Consider the following 15882-nt stretch of genomic DNA (forward strand, 5'->3'; position numbering starts at 1 on the left):
ATACGTAAAACGTAAAGTTACATTAGAGTTAAAAACAATACAATTGCATTAGGGTTAACAAAATAGCTTTTTTCTTTCTGATGAAATTATAACTTTCTTCGCCTTATATAAAAGTAAGAAGAAAAAAAACAATACAAGGGAATGCAACTTTCTTAAAATAAATTATTTCCAATCAATTTTTTTATAACCTTGTGAAAAACATAAGAATAAATATTGTCATATTTTCGTGAGTGCAAAAAGGCATTTGCGATGTCAAGATGTGTCAATGAATTTTACTTCTACAAGAAAATCCATCAAATTGTGTATTTTTTTTCTCATTATTAAATCAAATTTTCTTACTCACTTATATGTTATTAGTATTTTTCACCATTTGTATCATGGAAGGGAACATTAAGATTTTATATTGAAATAAGTGCTTATTTAAGTTCAGTTATCTGTATATAAGCTATTCTTATTTGGTGTACAACTTTTTTTTTTCATTTTATCTTTTATGGGAAATCTATACTATTATAAAACAGATTTGATTATTGAAGATTAATGTAATGACTTACTAATTTTAATTTTTACTTCATTTATAAAAATTTAACTGTTTTTTATTTTTTATTTTTTTAATTGAAAAACACTTGTGTAATGACGAATCCGTAATGTATTACTGGTATGGAAGTTATTCTAGATTGTTCAATTTGATACTCAGTCGTGATATCTAAAATAACCAATCCGAAATATAGTATCAGATTCAATATTGCATTCTCAATTGACAATTCTAGAACACATTAATATAATTCAGATTTATCAATTCGTAATGGATTGTCGGACTCAGGAGGCTTTAATTGGTGGAAGATTGACGTATATGAGCATTATATAGTTCTTGAACCCTTTCTTCCTCTCTTTTTTTCTCCCCTCCACAACCACCCCTTTTACCTTAAAGACAACAATCACAAAACACAAACATTCTTGGACATACTTATGCTTTCCAACAAAACAAGTGTTGCGCAGGGCAAGATAGAGCTGCGTGATGGATCTATCTCCTTCATTTGCGATGGAGGTGCAGTCTAGAGCTTGGTTTGCGATGGAGATGGGATGCAGTGTGACGACGGGGAGAAGAAAGAGTAAGATGGAGAACAGAAAGTAACTAGGATTTTTAATTTGAGTGAAGGTAAAAGAGGTATTTTAAAAGTTAGGGTGTTGCAGAAGAAAAATGGGGGTTCAGGAAGAAATGATCTTCCAAACAAATTTATGTAAGAAAACCCACTCATATATTTAGATAGTGGCCCAAATCCTTGCTTAGTTATTGTCCTGGATCCATGGCTGCTCCATATTTTTGTGCATGCACCCTCAGAAATTCAAATATCCCATTATTTCTTTTTGCCTGCACTGTATTATTTATTTCATTCTTTATGCGTAAGATACATAGACTAGATTAAAAATAATAATACAACTACAGGTATACGAACCACCAAATTAAAAGTAATGTATGATTGCTATAAAGATAATTACTAATAAGTCCTTTTCAATATCTAAAATCTTAATAAAACAGTAAATTTGTAAGTCGTTTCATTTTTAACAAGTTTGTTTTGAAACATCAACTCAGGTAGTAAAATAGTGAAAAAGAAAAGACGTAAACAATGTGAAAAGACATCTTAGATTATCTTGATCTATGTTGGTTTGAGTTTTTGATAATTTTTGTTCATATTGATTTTATATATTTCGGTTTATGTTGGTCTCATACGTCTCAAGCATATTTGTACATCTTAATCTATATTGACTTGATATATCTTAGACTATGTTGAACTATACATCTCAGTCTATGTTGGTTTACACATCTCAGTCTTATTAGTCTCAACTTATGTTGTTTTGATACATTTTAACTTATGAAGATATGACACATCTTAACCAACCCGGAACATCATAGCTTAAGATGATTTGGAATATCTTGACTTATAAATCTCAACCTTTTATAGCCTAAAATATTTCAATATAGTAATTGTTCTCAACCTAAAATGACTTATATAATTTTGGTTAATTAAAAATGTGACTTAGAGTTAAAAAAGATTACACAGTTTGTTAATCAAAATTAAGATAATTGTTTATAGGTCAAAGTCCAACCTCATAAGTTTAAGTTTAGTATAAATATAGGTAACTAGTGAGATAATCATTATTATAGGATTTAATGTTATCTGACATATTTAACTAATTTAACTAATTTTATAGATATAACTAATTTGAACATAAAAATGTTTTTATGGACTTATAACATGTAGACTTGAAGACGTAAAATTATAGTTTAGAATGTGTGTGAATAGTTAGAGGATATCTTTGCAGAAATATATTCCTGTAACAAATATCAGCCGTGTAAAGATAAAATATAGAATTATAAATAAGTTTTTTAATTTAACCTATAGTTCATAGAAATTTAAAATGCAAGTAACCAACAATAGGAAGATCAGACTGCGCCAAACAGTATTCTGGGTAAACAAATTTCAGTGTCGTGTAACGTTGAACATAAATTTCTGTTGCGTGTTGCGATAAGCAACCACTGATTATAAACTGTGAAGTAACTTGTTCACCGTTGTTGACCTACTACTTAAGCGATTTTTTACCAATCAATGGTGACAATAAGTGTTTAAAAATCCAACACTTTTGCTAATTAAGCCACGCCACGCATAGATCAGACATATCTTCCCAACCGTTTTGATGTCTACTTCTCCACCAAACTCAAAAGCTAAAAATACCCCGTAAAAAAATAGCACCCATTCTCTTCAATCACTTATCAATTACTACACCCCTTTTAATTTTTCTTCACTGAAATCTGTTAACAGTGTTAAGTCTCTTCAACCCTTTACAACCATATGTTGCTCTACTTGTTAATATTATTATTATTATTATTATTTATAACTGTTTGTTATGTAAATTCTTTACTTTCAGTGTACTTATGAAAATTTGAATTGGTAGGATAAAATAAAAGGGTTGTATGATTCATTTCATACCTTTTTATAGTATTGTTTTTTATTCACCTCTTTCTATTAGATAGATCCTCTATGATACATTTATTTCTCTCAGTTGTACCGTGTATTTTACTTTACAGTTAAATTATATACATACAATTTCTCAAAAAATAAAGCTTGGCTCAAGTAATGTTGTACAGGTCCAGTGGGACCAGGTTCTTAAATGTCTGATGTCTAAGGAAGAATACTAGTTAGGAGACACGTAAATTCACCATCGGTTTTCCAATACATTTTTTACTTTGCTCTGAGTTCTCTCTGCGATCATCATTTTCCCATAAACTTCTCTCGGGCAGGCAGAGACACCATGCTTGCAGAGGTACCAATTCTGTGCTTTCCTTGTATCTTTTGCATAAATAAGAACAAAGATTTTCTCACATTATGCCTTTTTTCTTCATTTTCTTCTGGCATTCAGCATCTCTTGTCCCCATATACTTCCTTTTCAACTGGTTTATCAGTTGTTTCACTGTTTTGTCAGCGAAAGATCAATACATTTTTTGAGGTCTGTTTAATGCAACTCGATCCACAAAGCTGTTCTGTCGAGTGTTTAAACTGGAATGAAACTGAACAGCCTCTGCAGTAGATAAGAATCAGTTCTCGGCACACAGATTTTAAGTTGTTTGATCTTGTTAGATTGTTAGTATTCTTGATTGTTAGAATTCATGAAATAAGAATTGAATTTCTGCTATTGTGTGAGTTTGTTGTTGGTTCTTCTAGGATTTGACATGCTTTGGGAACAATTTTGTGAAATTGATACTGCATGTCAACCGAGATGCAGAGTTTGTATTTTCTGAATGGATTGATTTGGAAAAGAAGATAAATGAATCCACCAAGTTGCAGAAAAATTGAATTTTGCAATTGGAATGACACCCAGAAAAGACCCCATTAGTGTATTTGGTTACCGCCATAATGCTAGTAGTTGTCAATTCAGTAGACACATGGATTAACGTTTCATTAAAACCATCAAAGTTTGCTGTCCGAACTTAATGTTAGGAATGTAATTTGAACTGATACATCAGTCCTCATTTTAATGCAGTACAGAAAAAAGAGAGGTGAAAAAGAGGTCCCCTATCAGGATGTTAATAATAATTGGATGATTTTAGTAGCTAAGAGTTATAGCAAGGAGAGAGGCAGATAAAAATGTTCATTTTAAGCATAACATGTCATAATTACATGGCGTAGGAGTAGTTTCACCGAAGTGTCTGCCTCAATGTAAAAGTTATACGTGCAACCATCCATCTTATTTTGAGTGACTATTTTTTATATTTTATATTGATAAGTAAAAAGGGCTGAGTGAGTTGCACATGAAGTGGGCCAAATCTAAAAGCAAGAGATAACAAAATAAGGAATAGTTTAATTTAAGATGTACAGGAGTGAGAAATATATTTCAAAATAACTGGAGAAATCAACCCATGATTAAGCTGAACACGGGTCATTTACAAATTATGCCGACAGTTCAATCTCTCAATTTTTCCCTTAATAATTCTAGTATATTTTTCTTTTACCAATTCACAGATGATTACAAAGCCAGTTAGGTATAATGCAGATACAAAAACTAGAAGGAACAAGCAAACACTTGATGCTTTGGTTGTGACTTGTTAGTATTATTTATCTCATGTTCTGTTACTTAGGTGTTTTTAACTTAGTACTATTCTCCTGTCACATTAGAGTTCACTTTGGTAATCTGGGTAATAAAGGTTAACAGAGTAAAACTCTAATTCTTAAATAAGTGTATAAACAAGGATTAGTATGTTTAGAATTTACTGTGATGGAACTTACCACCCAGTTTATCAGAATGAATAGTCTGAACCTTGGAATCTATAGACAGAATCAAATATCTTGCCGACTTGATCCCTCTATGTGATTATTTTTATGGATATTCTTTATTACTACAAAAAAAGCTTATGGGCTTTAGAAAAATAATTTTAAGACTTGACCCAGTCTGGTAGGAAAGAGTTGTGGTGTGTGTAATATATTCTTCTACCACGAGGAGGATAGTAATAGAACACCAACAATGTGAAGAATGTGACACTGTTTCTCTTTCACTCTTTACCCTTACTGAAAAAGTGGCAACAATGGTACCTTCCATATTGTTCTACTTTGTTTTTAGTTCACTATCTATTGAATAGAAACATCACTACAATTTCTCCAATTCAGTACAACCTCACCCCCTTCTTTTCCTTTTTTTCTTAGATCAATTGCTTTTTTTTTTACATAATTAGAAGAAACCGACACCACCCAATTCATATTTATAAAGCGGCTATGTTTGATACCATTTTGTTTACTCTTCCAAACTTAAGTTATGAGAATGTGATAAGCAGATATTTACTGGATCAACTACATCCATGGTATATTTTAAAGTTCCAACATAGATATCATGAATTTTGGGCTTGTACTTTTGAATGTTGTTGAAATTAAGGCACCGAATTTTTAGGACATGCACAGATGCTTTTCTAATGTCGGTAATTTCTACTATGATATGTTCTCAGAATGATGACATGCCAATTGGTTGGCCACTTGGACTTGGCTTCTTGAACATGAGACTTAGAGTTGGGGAATCCTTCCCTACAGCTTCAATGGCACCATACCAATTGCACGTGCCATCCACCAGTTTCTCTTCATTTTCATCCTCTAACCTAGATACAGAGGTACTCTATTCTTATTCCTTTGTCAGTGTTGGTTGCAAAATTTGTTTTAACTACGTTATTCAGTGCGACTATTTCATAAATTGGTTAAATAAGTATTATGACTCTTTTTATGGAACAAGAAAAATTAGAATGCTTATTATAGTTTATTACATACTGCTTTTGTTTTGCAACAATAAGTCGACGGCTTCCTTCTTCCAAGACAACAGTGTATCCCTTGCGCAGCTAATCGGAGTTAGAGCAGGCGAAAGAGGACGGTTTGAAGAAAGAAAAAAGAAATTAGCTAAGGTTCCTGCTTCTCAGGGCTCTAAAATGGATATGTCTCGAGTCATTTGCATACCCTTGCTAAAAATTAGGAAGAGTAAGAAGAGTTCAACCAATTAGAACACCATTGTAATGAAAGCTTATTCATATATCTCTTGTTGCCCAAGTGACGATAACCCGTTTTAACTTCCTCAAGTTTGTTCTGTCGTTTTTTCATTTCATACCATACCAAAATAATACAACAAGGTTACTTGTATTTTCTTATGGAAATCAAGTTTATTTGCATTTACGTTTGACCCTTGAGCTACTATAAACTGCATTTTCTTATTTTTCTCATGTGTGCCACCATTATTTTCTTTTCAATATAGTAAATTAAAAATAATTTTATCATTATATATTTAAAAAATAGTCATCAATAAAAAAGAGTTATTATTTTTATATTATAAGCATGCAAGTCATTCATTTATATGAATATTGAATCATTCCTTTATGCAAGTTATTATTTTATATGAGCATCAAAGTCATTTCTTGACATAACCATTCATTCTTTTATATTAACATCATCCTATCATTATTTTATATGTGATCATTAAGTCTTACTTTATATAGTCATTTTTATATGGAATCAAAGTCACTCTTTATAAAACTACGAGCTAATTTTTATATGAAAAATTGAGTTGTTATTTTATGGCTGTTGGGTCATTTTCTACATAATTGTTGAGTCATTAATAATTTGATAGTTTAAATAACATTGAAATTATATTATTTTATCTTGTTTTTGTATAATTTTTGTGTCTCTTTTACGGTCTTTGGTAGCGCGACAAAAATAAGAAAGACGCTATTCAATTTTATCTATTATTTTTTAACTTTATAAGCTGGCGAGACATATATTTCAATACCGAGTTATGTACAACTTAGTATAAATTACAGTTTTACAAGTTGATGACATAAATAGTTAAATATGTCTATCCAAAAAATTATCAATTAGCAATCCATATAGTTTGATATAATAATATATCAGGTACAATTTTATCAATATACATTTTTTTATATGATAGATTGTATACATTTTTTATTAACATAATTGAAAATATTTTCGCTTAGAGATGTACTTATCAATATTTTATCGACTAAATTTTAGTATTATTTTTTTATTACACTTACGTATTGATGGACATTTGTTGATTTGATTACATTCACAAAAATATAAAACCATTTAAAAAATGTAATAATAGGAATAGGGAATCTGAACAACCTATTTTATTATTCTTATGAACTAATCAAGTACGTCTTCATTTAAATTAAATTCTTTGATCTAGGACCTAGTGATAATTTTAAAAGAAATAATATAAAAAAGTTGAAAGGAAAATATTTGAAGTTTAGAAGGTTTTATATGTAATATTAATAATAATGATATTTTAATAATATTTTAACATTATTTACGTGTTATTACGTAATTAGTTTAGGTTGATATTTATAATTATTATTATTATTGATTGTGAAATAATTTTAAATCAATAACACAAATAATATTAAAATATAATTAAAAAGATATTATCAAAAGTATTATTATCTATGGATCCTGAAGGCAAAGTACATGAAAGCTGGCAACATACGAGGAAAAGTACATGCAACGTGCGTATCCCACTTAGGAGTAGAGATATATTCGCTACAATCTGAACGCACCATTCCCTGTTGCCCTTTCTACTTTCCACAACAATATGACTGGAACCCATATGAGAAAGACATTTCTAAATTACTCAATCCAGATTTTTTATTTTATGAAAACAAGACATTAGAAATAAATAAATAAATTCGAGTTATGTAATTTATAAGTCATTTTTAATTTTCAAATTATATAATTTAAAAATAATAAATAATTTTCAAATTATGTAATTTACAATTCAAAAATACCTTTTGAAATATACAATATAGAAGCTTCTTTATGCAAAATAATAACTTCCAAATCAAAATCAACTTTGACTTTCTTAAATACAAAACCTATAAAAAAACGTTAAACAAGATAGACACAGTAAAAATATATATATATTTATGTGGGTGCAAAAGAAAAGCATGGGTGCAAAAAGAAATGCAGACACTGGTGACCCATGTCATGACTCTTTAACAAAATAGTAACAAAAAAAATAGTAAAACGGAAATATCAAAACCCCAGGAGGCCAAAACCCCTTTCTGTTGATTCTTCACGATGTCCGCCGCCAGGTGTTTGCTGCGCTCCGCCACGTCCCGCGCTGCCGGTGCGGCCAATCTCGCAGCCGGAGCTAGAACGAGACCGGCACGATCTCCGTTTCGTCTCCCAAAGCAAACCTCAATCTCGAATCGCGTTTTCAGGTAACACTGCTCCTCTCGATCGCATTTTCCAAACATTTTCAATTTGATTAAAACATTCTTTGTTTGGGACAGGTTACCGGTAGAAGCGAGTTTCTGCTTGGAATCGATGCTTCCTTATCACAGTGCTACTGCTTCCGCATTGCTGAATTCGATGCTCTCTGTGTCTCGCCACTCCTATGGTTGGACCCCTGAAGGTATTCCCTCCAAACACTTTCCTCCCATTATCTTCGACGTAGTTTGTTGGATGTGTATGTGATACATATGATAGAAGAGCTAAGTTTATCAAATGCCAACATTGGACCTACCCGATTGTCTGCAAACATGCTCATTCTACTTGGCTTGTGAATTATATATTCTAATTGTTTTTTTTTTCTTTATTTGATGGATGGTTATTCGGTCTAGAGAATCAAGGAGTGAAAGTTTTTTCTCTACGCCATTTTGACTTCTGTAACAAAAATCATATCTTGCTAGCTAAACTCCATGGATTATACATGCTGCGTTATGCGAATTGTCAAAGTTTCTAGGTTTCCCAGAAAATTTATTTATACCCTGCGAAAGTCTGACGCATTACTTTCATTACTACGCCATGCCACAGTGAAATACTTCTTTCTTCCTTTTTTTCTTGGGTTGCATAAAAATAGGATTTAAACTTTTTGCTAAATAAAAAGTGTTTTCTTGTCGTGCGTTGTCCCCTTTCTGTGTGGTAGTTAAGGTTTGTGTGAACAGACTGTGTTAAATGAAAGTGTTGGGTGCATGTGGGCAACTATTTTGCTGTTCAAACATTTCGTTTTTTGGGTTAGGTTCTCTCTCTTGCTCTCACAATGAAAGGATGTATATTTTTTCCTCTTTGTAGGGCAAGAGAAGACTAGATGAAGATCAAGCATCAGAGATGGTGTCACATGGATTTGTTTCAAATTTTGGTTTTTTTGAAGAATTGAGAACTTGACTTCTGTAGATTAGGGAGAGCATGAAATTTCTTAGTTGAATGTAAAAATGAGCACCATATCTCATGAAAACTAATATGGGAGCTATGGTGTTATTCAATGGTATTTCTTAGAAGTTCCCTGATTATTATGTTTAATTTATCTGCAACAACTTCTCGTGACATTTTTCATTTTGAGTTATTGGGCAATTATGCTCTTTCTCTTAGAAAAGGTGTTATGGATTGTCGCATTCAGTGCATACAATGTTTTAAAATGTCTAGACTTATATATTAGCTAACATTCACTTAAGAGATAATCACATGAAGATCATACTGATTGATTGTATTCACTCAGATTGCAATGATGATGTATGATGAATGACAGAGGGTTCGAGCACAAGTTTTATCTAGATGCGCTTGAAAAAAGGTGGTCAAGTAAATTTTTCGTTTGGGATTTTTAATTGTTACTGTACACCTTAACGTCAAACAGGCATTTGCTAAAAGTGTATAAATGACTCAAACTTAGCAATAGTTTGTTTCCACATTAAAATTGGTTTTCGATATTGATTTATGGTTACTATTTGGGTGCATACTCTGCATTTTGATTTCTTACTCTAAGATGTTGAGTTTATGTATGGGAATGATTTTTGTTCATGCATGAAGTTTAACATCATCCATTAACAACCACACTTATGCAAACTACCAGTCACTAAGAATACATAGAATTTTAAATCAACCTCAATACAGAAATCAGCTATTTCTTATATAGTTTGCTGGTGCAAAAAGCCATTATTGCGATGTTAGAGTGTCATTGAGGCAAACTGGAGATTTTGCTAACCGTAATTTTAGAATTGCAGTTCTTGTTAAGGCTTGGAAATTGTTAATAATCTCCGGAATGATGCCAGATGCTGGTCTGTCAGCACGTGTTTTGGAATGTATAAAATTTAACACTTCTGTGTAAAATGAGCAATGTGTTGAAATGACTTCTTTTTAATATGCTGGTGCTCCAAAGTTTTTTTATACATGCTCTTTGCAACTCCTCATTTTGACTTGGCTGTTTCCTTGTCTAGGGTCGTGATCATTTGCACTTTGGCTTTTAGGCTTGAGGACTAGCCATGTAATGTTTCGTCATTTCCATTCTGCTTTGCTCCTGTATCTAAACGATTTGCATTTTAAATTTACTAATATACTATGGATGACTATTAGATTATCTTGACCTTTTGATTCTGATTTTGTATGTAAAATTGAGTTTTCTCAAAGATATTTTCTTTTTTAATTCTAGATGGATGATGATTGCTGTCTGTGGGTGCGGTGCATCTGCTCCTACTTTCCGTGGATTTCAGTTTACTTAGTTAGGCCTTGTTAGAGATTTTTTGTCCTTGGTCGAATATGAAACCTCCAAGACTTGACTTGTACAAGCACGGAGCTGGTACCATGCTTAGGTATGATTACTCTTTAGAACATTATTGCAAACATTTCTTTACCTGCGATTTACGATAATTCACCCTGTAATTGGAAATGGGATTTATTCCCAGTGCTTGCAAACGTTACTATCACCCTTGTTTTAAAATGTTACACGAACAAGCATGTGCGTTAAGAATTCATTAACTGGAACTTTTGTCAGTGTGATTTTTTATTCTGGCGGAGTGGAATTATGCTCGCGAACGAAATGCCAAACATAAGATATGATAAATATAAAAGCAAACGAGCACTTTAATTGAAGGCCTGCAAAGAATCCAAATTCATTGCCTACCTTGCTAGACCAATCAATCTTTCATCCTATTGTCAAAAGTTTCACATTTCATTTTACCTTTGATTGATGAAAATACAGCCTATCTTTTACGTTTTCAATAACTGAATAAGTAGGATTCATATTCGTTATTAAGTTGAACGCTTTATCATCAGGATATAGGTTGTTCTATTAATTGATTTTAATGCCCTCACTCACGGTTTTTCATATTTTAAAAGCATATAACTTGGAAAGTTGAAGGTGAAAAAATTGTCGACAGTTAGTCGAGGAGTCATGTGTCCCGCTTCAAATCAATTTGCCAAATAACATTATACGGTTGATACTTCACTGATTGATATTCATTCGATATATTAAATTCTTTACAAAACCAGCCAAATCGACGTGAAGATAATTCACAAATTAAATAATAGAAGAAAAAATAAACAAGAATTGAACAAGTTTAAAAAATTTCATTATAACCTTAAGAAGAATAATTGATTATAAATAAAAATTCCGGATCAGAAAAAGATAAAATACTGAATGTTTTGCCTTAGAAGAGTTTTCTAAAACACTTGATATATTTTGACAGCTGGAAGAGAGTTTAGAAAAGAAAAGAAAAACAGAAAGAGAATGAAAATAACCTTTTCATGAACCAAGTTACCTCATGTACGTACAGTTAATTTTTTTTAAATGAGTAAGAGGGCTTCAATTAAAGGTTGGAATACATAATCTGAATCATTAATGCAGATAGATGTAAATTGATGAAATATACAAACAGTTAAAATTGATTTTCATTTATTACCGTAGACTTACCCACCTTTGTTTTGACCTCAACATCGGAAATGCAGTTAGTGTCATATCTATCATCACTCATTTCCAACATCGCCTTTTTTAACGTCTTCCCAAAGCTCTCGTTTACCAAACTACATTAACTGCACGCCCATTTTCATATAATGAAGGTAGTGCGGTAGAGAAGAGGTCGAGGAGATGGAAAAATATCAGATTCGGTTCAGTATCTGGGGATGGTGGATTTTCATAAATTATAAATCAATTCAGATGTTGAATTCATTATAATTTTCCATGTTCGATGCGACTGGAGAGGATCAAGATTTGCGAATTTTAGGTTGACATGGTATATAACCTTTGAAATTTAAGAATTATCATACAAAGGTTTATTTGTGCATTTTCACAAACAATAGAAGCTTCCACGCTATCAAACCAATAGATTTGAATGGACCTACATATACGTGACTTTTTCAGCCAACAAATTTTTAACATTCTGGTATAAGCTTCTAATTCGAAGCCAAAAGACTGTTTAGTATGTTATGAGAATTGAAGTTTTCAATTGCCTCTTAACTTTAATAATTCAAGACACTACTAGGGAACAATATTCCTTATCATGTAAAAAAACTTATGAGAATTTAAATTTTCAATCGCCTCTTAAGTTTCATAATCAATACACTAATAGTGAACAAAATTCTTTATCATGAAAAAAAGTTATGACTTACACGACCCAAAAAAAAAATATTGTGAGCATGGATGACACTGTGGTCATGGAATTTCATTAGCAGAAGAAACAGAAATTATGGACTTAACCCAATTTTTAAAGCACTGTCTTCTCTTATTTGAGCCAAAGATACGAATAATGATTGCGCTGCTTCATTAACTCAAACACAGGCATACCTATGTATATCGATGCACAGGAAACTGCAAAGAAACATGTGATACGGATAACTATATTAACATAATACTATATGTTCATTGAATACAGTTGCTGATGAAGATAATAGCAAATCTTGTTCGCTTGACACAAGGTTGTTCAAGAGACATCAACTTAACCCAAAATCATGTCAAGCATGTTAAAGGGGAAATACAAGCTAATTAAAGTGAGAAAGTTTACCAACCATCCATCACCAGTTAAGTTTTACCTTTGGGGGTATCCAATGCACCATAACCAAATCATAAAGCTGTTCTTGCACTCTTCGACGGGATTATTCTTCAACCACGTTCACCAATTCATATTCAACCAGGGATAGGTTATTATCCTCTTTAACTACAAAATCTGCAGGTTCAGTTACCTCAACACGCCCCCATTTGTCAACAGCCAGCCTCATTGATCCCTTGAACATGTCAATCTTTGCATTACGAAGAATTACAGTTGAACCAGCCTTCATCAAATCAACTGCACAGAAGAAAAGGTCATCTAATAACTTAAACATATAACATATATTAGTCCCTTGATCTCTGCCTACATTTATATGAATTATCAATACCTGTAGGTTGATTACCTACCAAGGAAGTACATCAAGGTAACTTTCACTAAACGAAATCAACTGAAACTCTATGCAAATGCAAATGCTCATACATGCAGACTTGCATAGTATGAACTGCTCAAATAAAAATTAAACTCATCACTCAAGGTTTTGTCTGTTCAAAATAGAAAGAAGGAGAAAAGAGTGAAAATAAGTAATGTCAGATCAATATTCTGTCTATATACATTGAATTTTCATAATTCAACTCCTATTTTCTTCCTGATGAAGTATAAAAACAGAAGGCACCGATGTTATTCAAGAACGTGGATCTGGAAAAGTATAAAATCAAGATGTTGTTCATCAGGGAAGGCATGATAACATTTAAGTCAAAACCCATAAGTTTGAAAGAAGCCAAGATTAATCAAGAAGTACTAAGTACTAAGGTAACGACAAGGTCATTCCTGGTTAAACAATCCCGTGATTCATGAACAATATAGATGAAGAAAAAGCAAGAGAAATATTAACAAAAAAAGTTGGACCAGGAAAAATATAACTAACTTGGCGCAGACAAGCATAAACTAAAACACTTTGATAAAAGTAATTTGAGTTAGGAATATAAAGTTAAAAGGAAGACACCTAAGATCGTTACTATCACCTTCTAAGCAAAACTTCTTTGTAATCGCAAAACACAAAAAAGGAACAATATTAATCACACTTTCATTCCCACAAAAAATTCACCCAGCATGTCAAATCATATTCATAGTTCGTATCAACACCTCAAGGAAGAGGAAATACAGTCTTCATCACGAGAGCAGAGCAAGAAGCACGAGAATTTACCAAATCTACGCCGGTTGACACATTATAGAACCGAATCAAACCTCTTGGAGTAAGATCAGTAAAGAAAAAGGAGATTTCAACCGGATTAAAAAGGATTAAGGTATCACGCAGTCAAACCAATATAATATATGAGAAGAAAGGCTTATCTTATCTATGGAATCAGGCACTCATGATCCACTCACCACCATCATAGGCCCAGATGCTTTATTGAAAGCAGGGCACCAAACACGCGCAATCTCACAAACCCAAGAACAATGCGGATCGCAAAAAGAAAACCCCAAAATGAAAATAAAAACACAAAATTGAGACAAATAAAACAGTGCCCGTGTGGAAAGTTTCCGTTTTGATAAAAGGGAAATTGAAATAAGTAAAAAAGAATAAGTTTTACAAGGATGGGTAGGCGAAATTGGAGTACCTTGTTCGTTGCGAGCGGTGAAGATGATGGTGCCGGTGTCGTCGCCGATGAGGCACTCGGCGATGACAGTGGGTTTGATGTTATGGGCAGAGGAAGGTCGCGGTTTGTGCACGACGGTGTCGGAGGACAAGACCTTAGCCACTAAAGTGTGACCGTTGGTTCCGGGTTTGAGCTGATCGACTTTGGTGAAGACGGGTTTTCTCTTGGCAGGTTTATTGACATCTTGCTGAGTGGAATTGGATGATGCCATTGGAATTGAACACTCGATCGATCCGAATAAAATCACTCACAGACACACTCACTCCTCGCTCACTCACTCTTCTCTCTAACACTCTTCTACCAAACACAAGCCCTACCTTAAAACCGACCAGTTTTATGCATTTCTTTCGCACCTTCCATTGAACTTCCCTTCTGAATCAAGCGACACGTCGTTTCCACTCCCATCCTCTAAACCTCACGTGACTTCACTTTCCCATTTTTCTTTTATGCAATTTACTTTTATTTACTTTCTATTGCATTACAATAATAAATAATCTCCGTTTTTACATTTTTTATAATTCTGAATTTCGCTCATTCTACAAATTCACAAATTGTAAAAGTATAAGATCCAAAATCATCATTTTTAAATACAAAGATTAAGATTAGTTACGACTTAGAATAGAAAATTGAGAAAAACAAAACACGTTTAATGTAAACATGTTTTGTTTTTCATTGCAATATCTTTAGTGAAACTTTTTAAGCTGTAGTCTAATTATTTCATATTTTCATTTTTATGATGTTGCATACATGTCAGACAAACTATCTTCCAAGCATGTTTAAGAAAGGAAAATAAGAACAAAGAAAATGGAAAGACTCCATTAGCTAACTTGTTTTATGCATAAATTATTTTATAGAAGGTGTTGGCAAATTTCTATGGTAAACTGTGATGGAGCTGTGTTTCACTCTGCAGCAGTAGCTACCTGTTGCTACTTTACAATCGGGACAATGCGTTGAAATAAATGTGGAAATAAGAGCTACTTGATAAACGAGTGAATACTATCTCATGGGTCTTTATTTGGCACTTAAACTTAGAAACAAATGTATTATTAAGAGTATGAATAGCACACTTGTTGGAAGCTTATTATTTCTTACTCATGATTACTGATACCCTAATGGCATAAAGTCATTTCTGCAATTGTAGAAAGAATTGAATTTCTCAATATTTCTAACTTTGCAGACAATTATATGAGCATTGTTCTAAGCAAGAAGAGTGACCAAGTGTGATTACAAGATCTGTTAATAGATATTATATGCAGGTTCAGTGAATCAGATTGACACAACAAAAGGCATTATTCAAATTGTATTTTTCTACACAATCATTTGAGAGAAACATGTTACCTTTGTTTTCCCCTCTCTGTCCCAGTTTATTTTCCAGATTCTATGTAATTTCCTCAGAACAAAGAAAGTAGTGATGAGGTAAACTAGCAC

General features: G+C 32.5%; 3 protein-coding genes across 7 annotated transcripts; 2 read left to right on the forward strand and 1 right to left on the reverse strand.

Annotated features, from left to right (window-relative positions):
• Positions 1 to 3153: 3153 nt before the first annotated feature.
• LOC108342310 (uncharacterized) lies at positions 3154 to 6196 on the forward strand. Its single transcript, XM_017580068.2, has 3 exons — positions 3154 to 3321; positions 5492 to 5650; positions 5828 to 6196. Exons 1-3 carry the CDS (start codon positions 3310 to 3312, stop codon positions 6029 to 6031), a joined length of 375 nt encoding a protein of 124 aa, XP_017435557.1. The 5' UTR covers positions 3154 to 3309; the 3' UTR covers positions 6032 to 6196.
• Positions 6197 to 8051: 1855 nt separating this feature from the next.
• On the forward strand, positions 8052 to 10818 carry LOC108341867 (protein NUCLEAR FUSION DEFECTIVE 6, mitochondrial). 5 transcript variants are annotated; one of them, XR_008250192.1, is made up of 5 exons: positions 8053 to 8260; positions 8333 to 8454; positions 9538 to 9609; positions 10253 to 10299; positions 10465 to 10818. XR_008250192.1 is itself a non-coding variant. In XM_017579530.2 (4 exons), exons 1-3 carry the CDS (start codon positions 8118 to 8120, stop codon positions 10258 to 10260), a joined length of 273 nt encoding a protein of 90 aa, XP_017435019.1. In that variant the 5' UTR covers positions 8053 to 8117; the 3' UTR covers positions 10261 to 10299; positions 10465 to 10818. The 5 variants fall into 5 exon arrangements, 3 of the variants coding, with proteins under 3 accessions (XP_017435019.1, XP_017435015.1, XP_017435018.1); XR_008250193.1 differs by lacking the exon at positions 10253 to 10299 and having other exon boundaries at positions 8052 to 8260; XM_017579530.2 differs by lacking the exon at positions 9538 to 9609.
• A 1801-nt stretch (positions 10819 to 12619) lies between these two features.
• Positions 12620 to 14866, reverse strand: LOC108340916 (uncharacterized protein At4g28440). The gene is made up of 2 exons (XM_017578482.2): positions 14416 to 14866; positions 12620 to 13093 (listed from the first exon to the last, which is right to left on the reverse strand). The coding sequence occupies exons 1-2, from the start codon at positions 14663 to 14665 to the stop codon at positions 12903 to 12905; spliced, it is 441 nt and encodes a 146-aa protein (XP_017433971.1). The 5' UTR covers positions 14666 to 14866; the 3' UTR covers positions 12620 to 12902.
• Between the last annotated feature and the right edge of the window lie 1016 nt (positions 14867 to 15882).

This window comes from Vigna angularis, chromosome 6 (genome assembly GCF_016808095.1).
Source record: "Vigna angularis cultivar LongXiaoDou No.4 chromosome 6, ASM1680809v1, whole genome shotgun sequence".
NCBI lineage: Eukaryota > Viridiplantae > Streptophyta > Magnoliopsida > Fabales > Fabaceae > Vigna > Vigna angularis.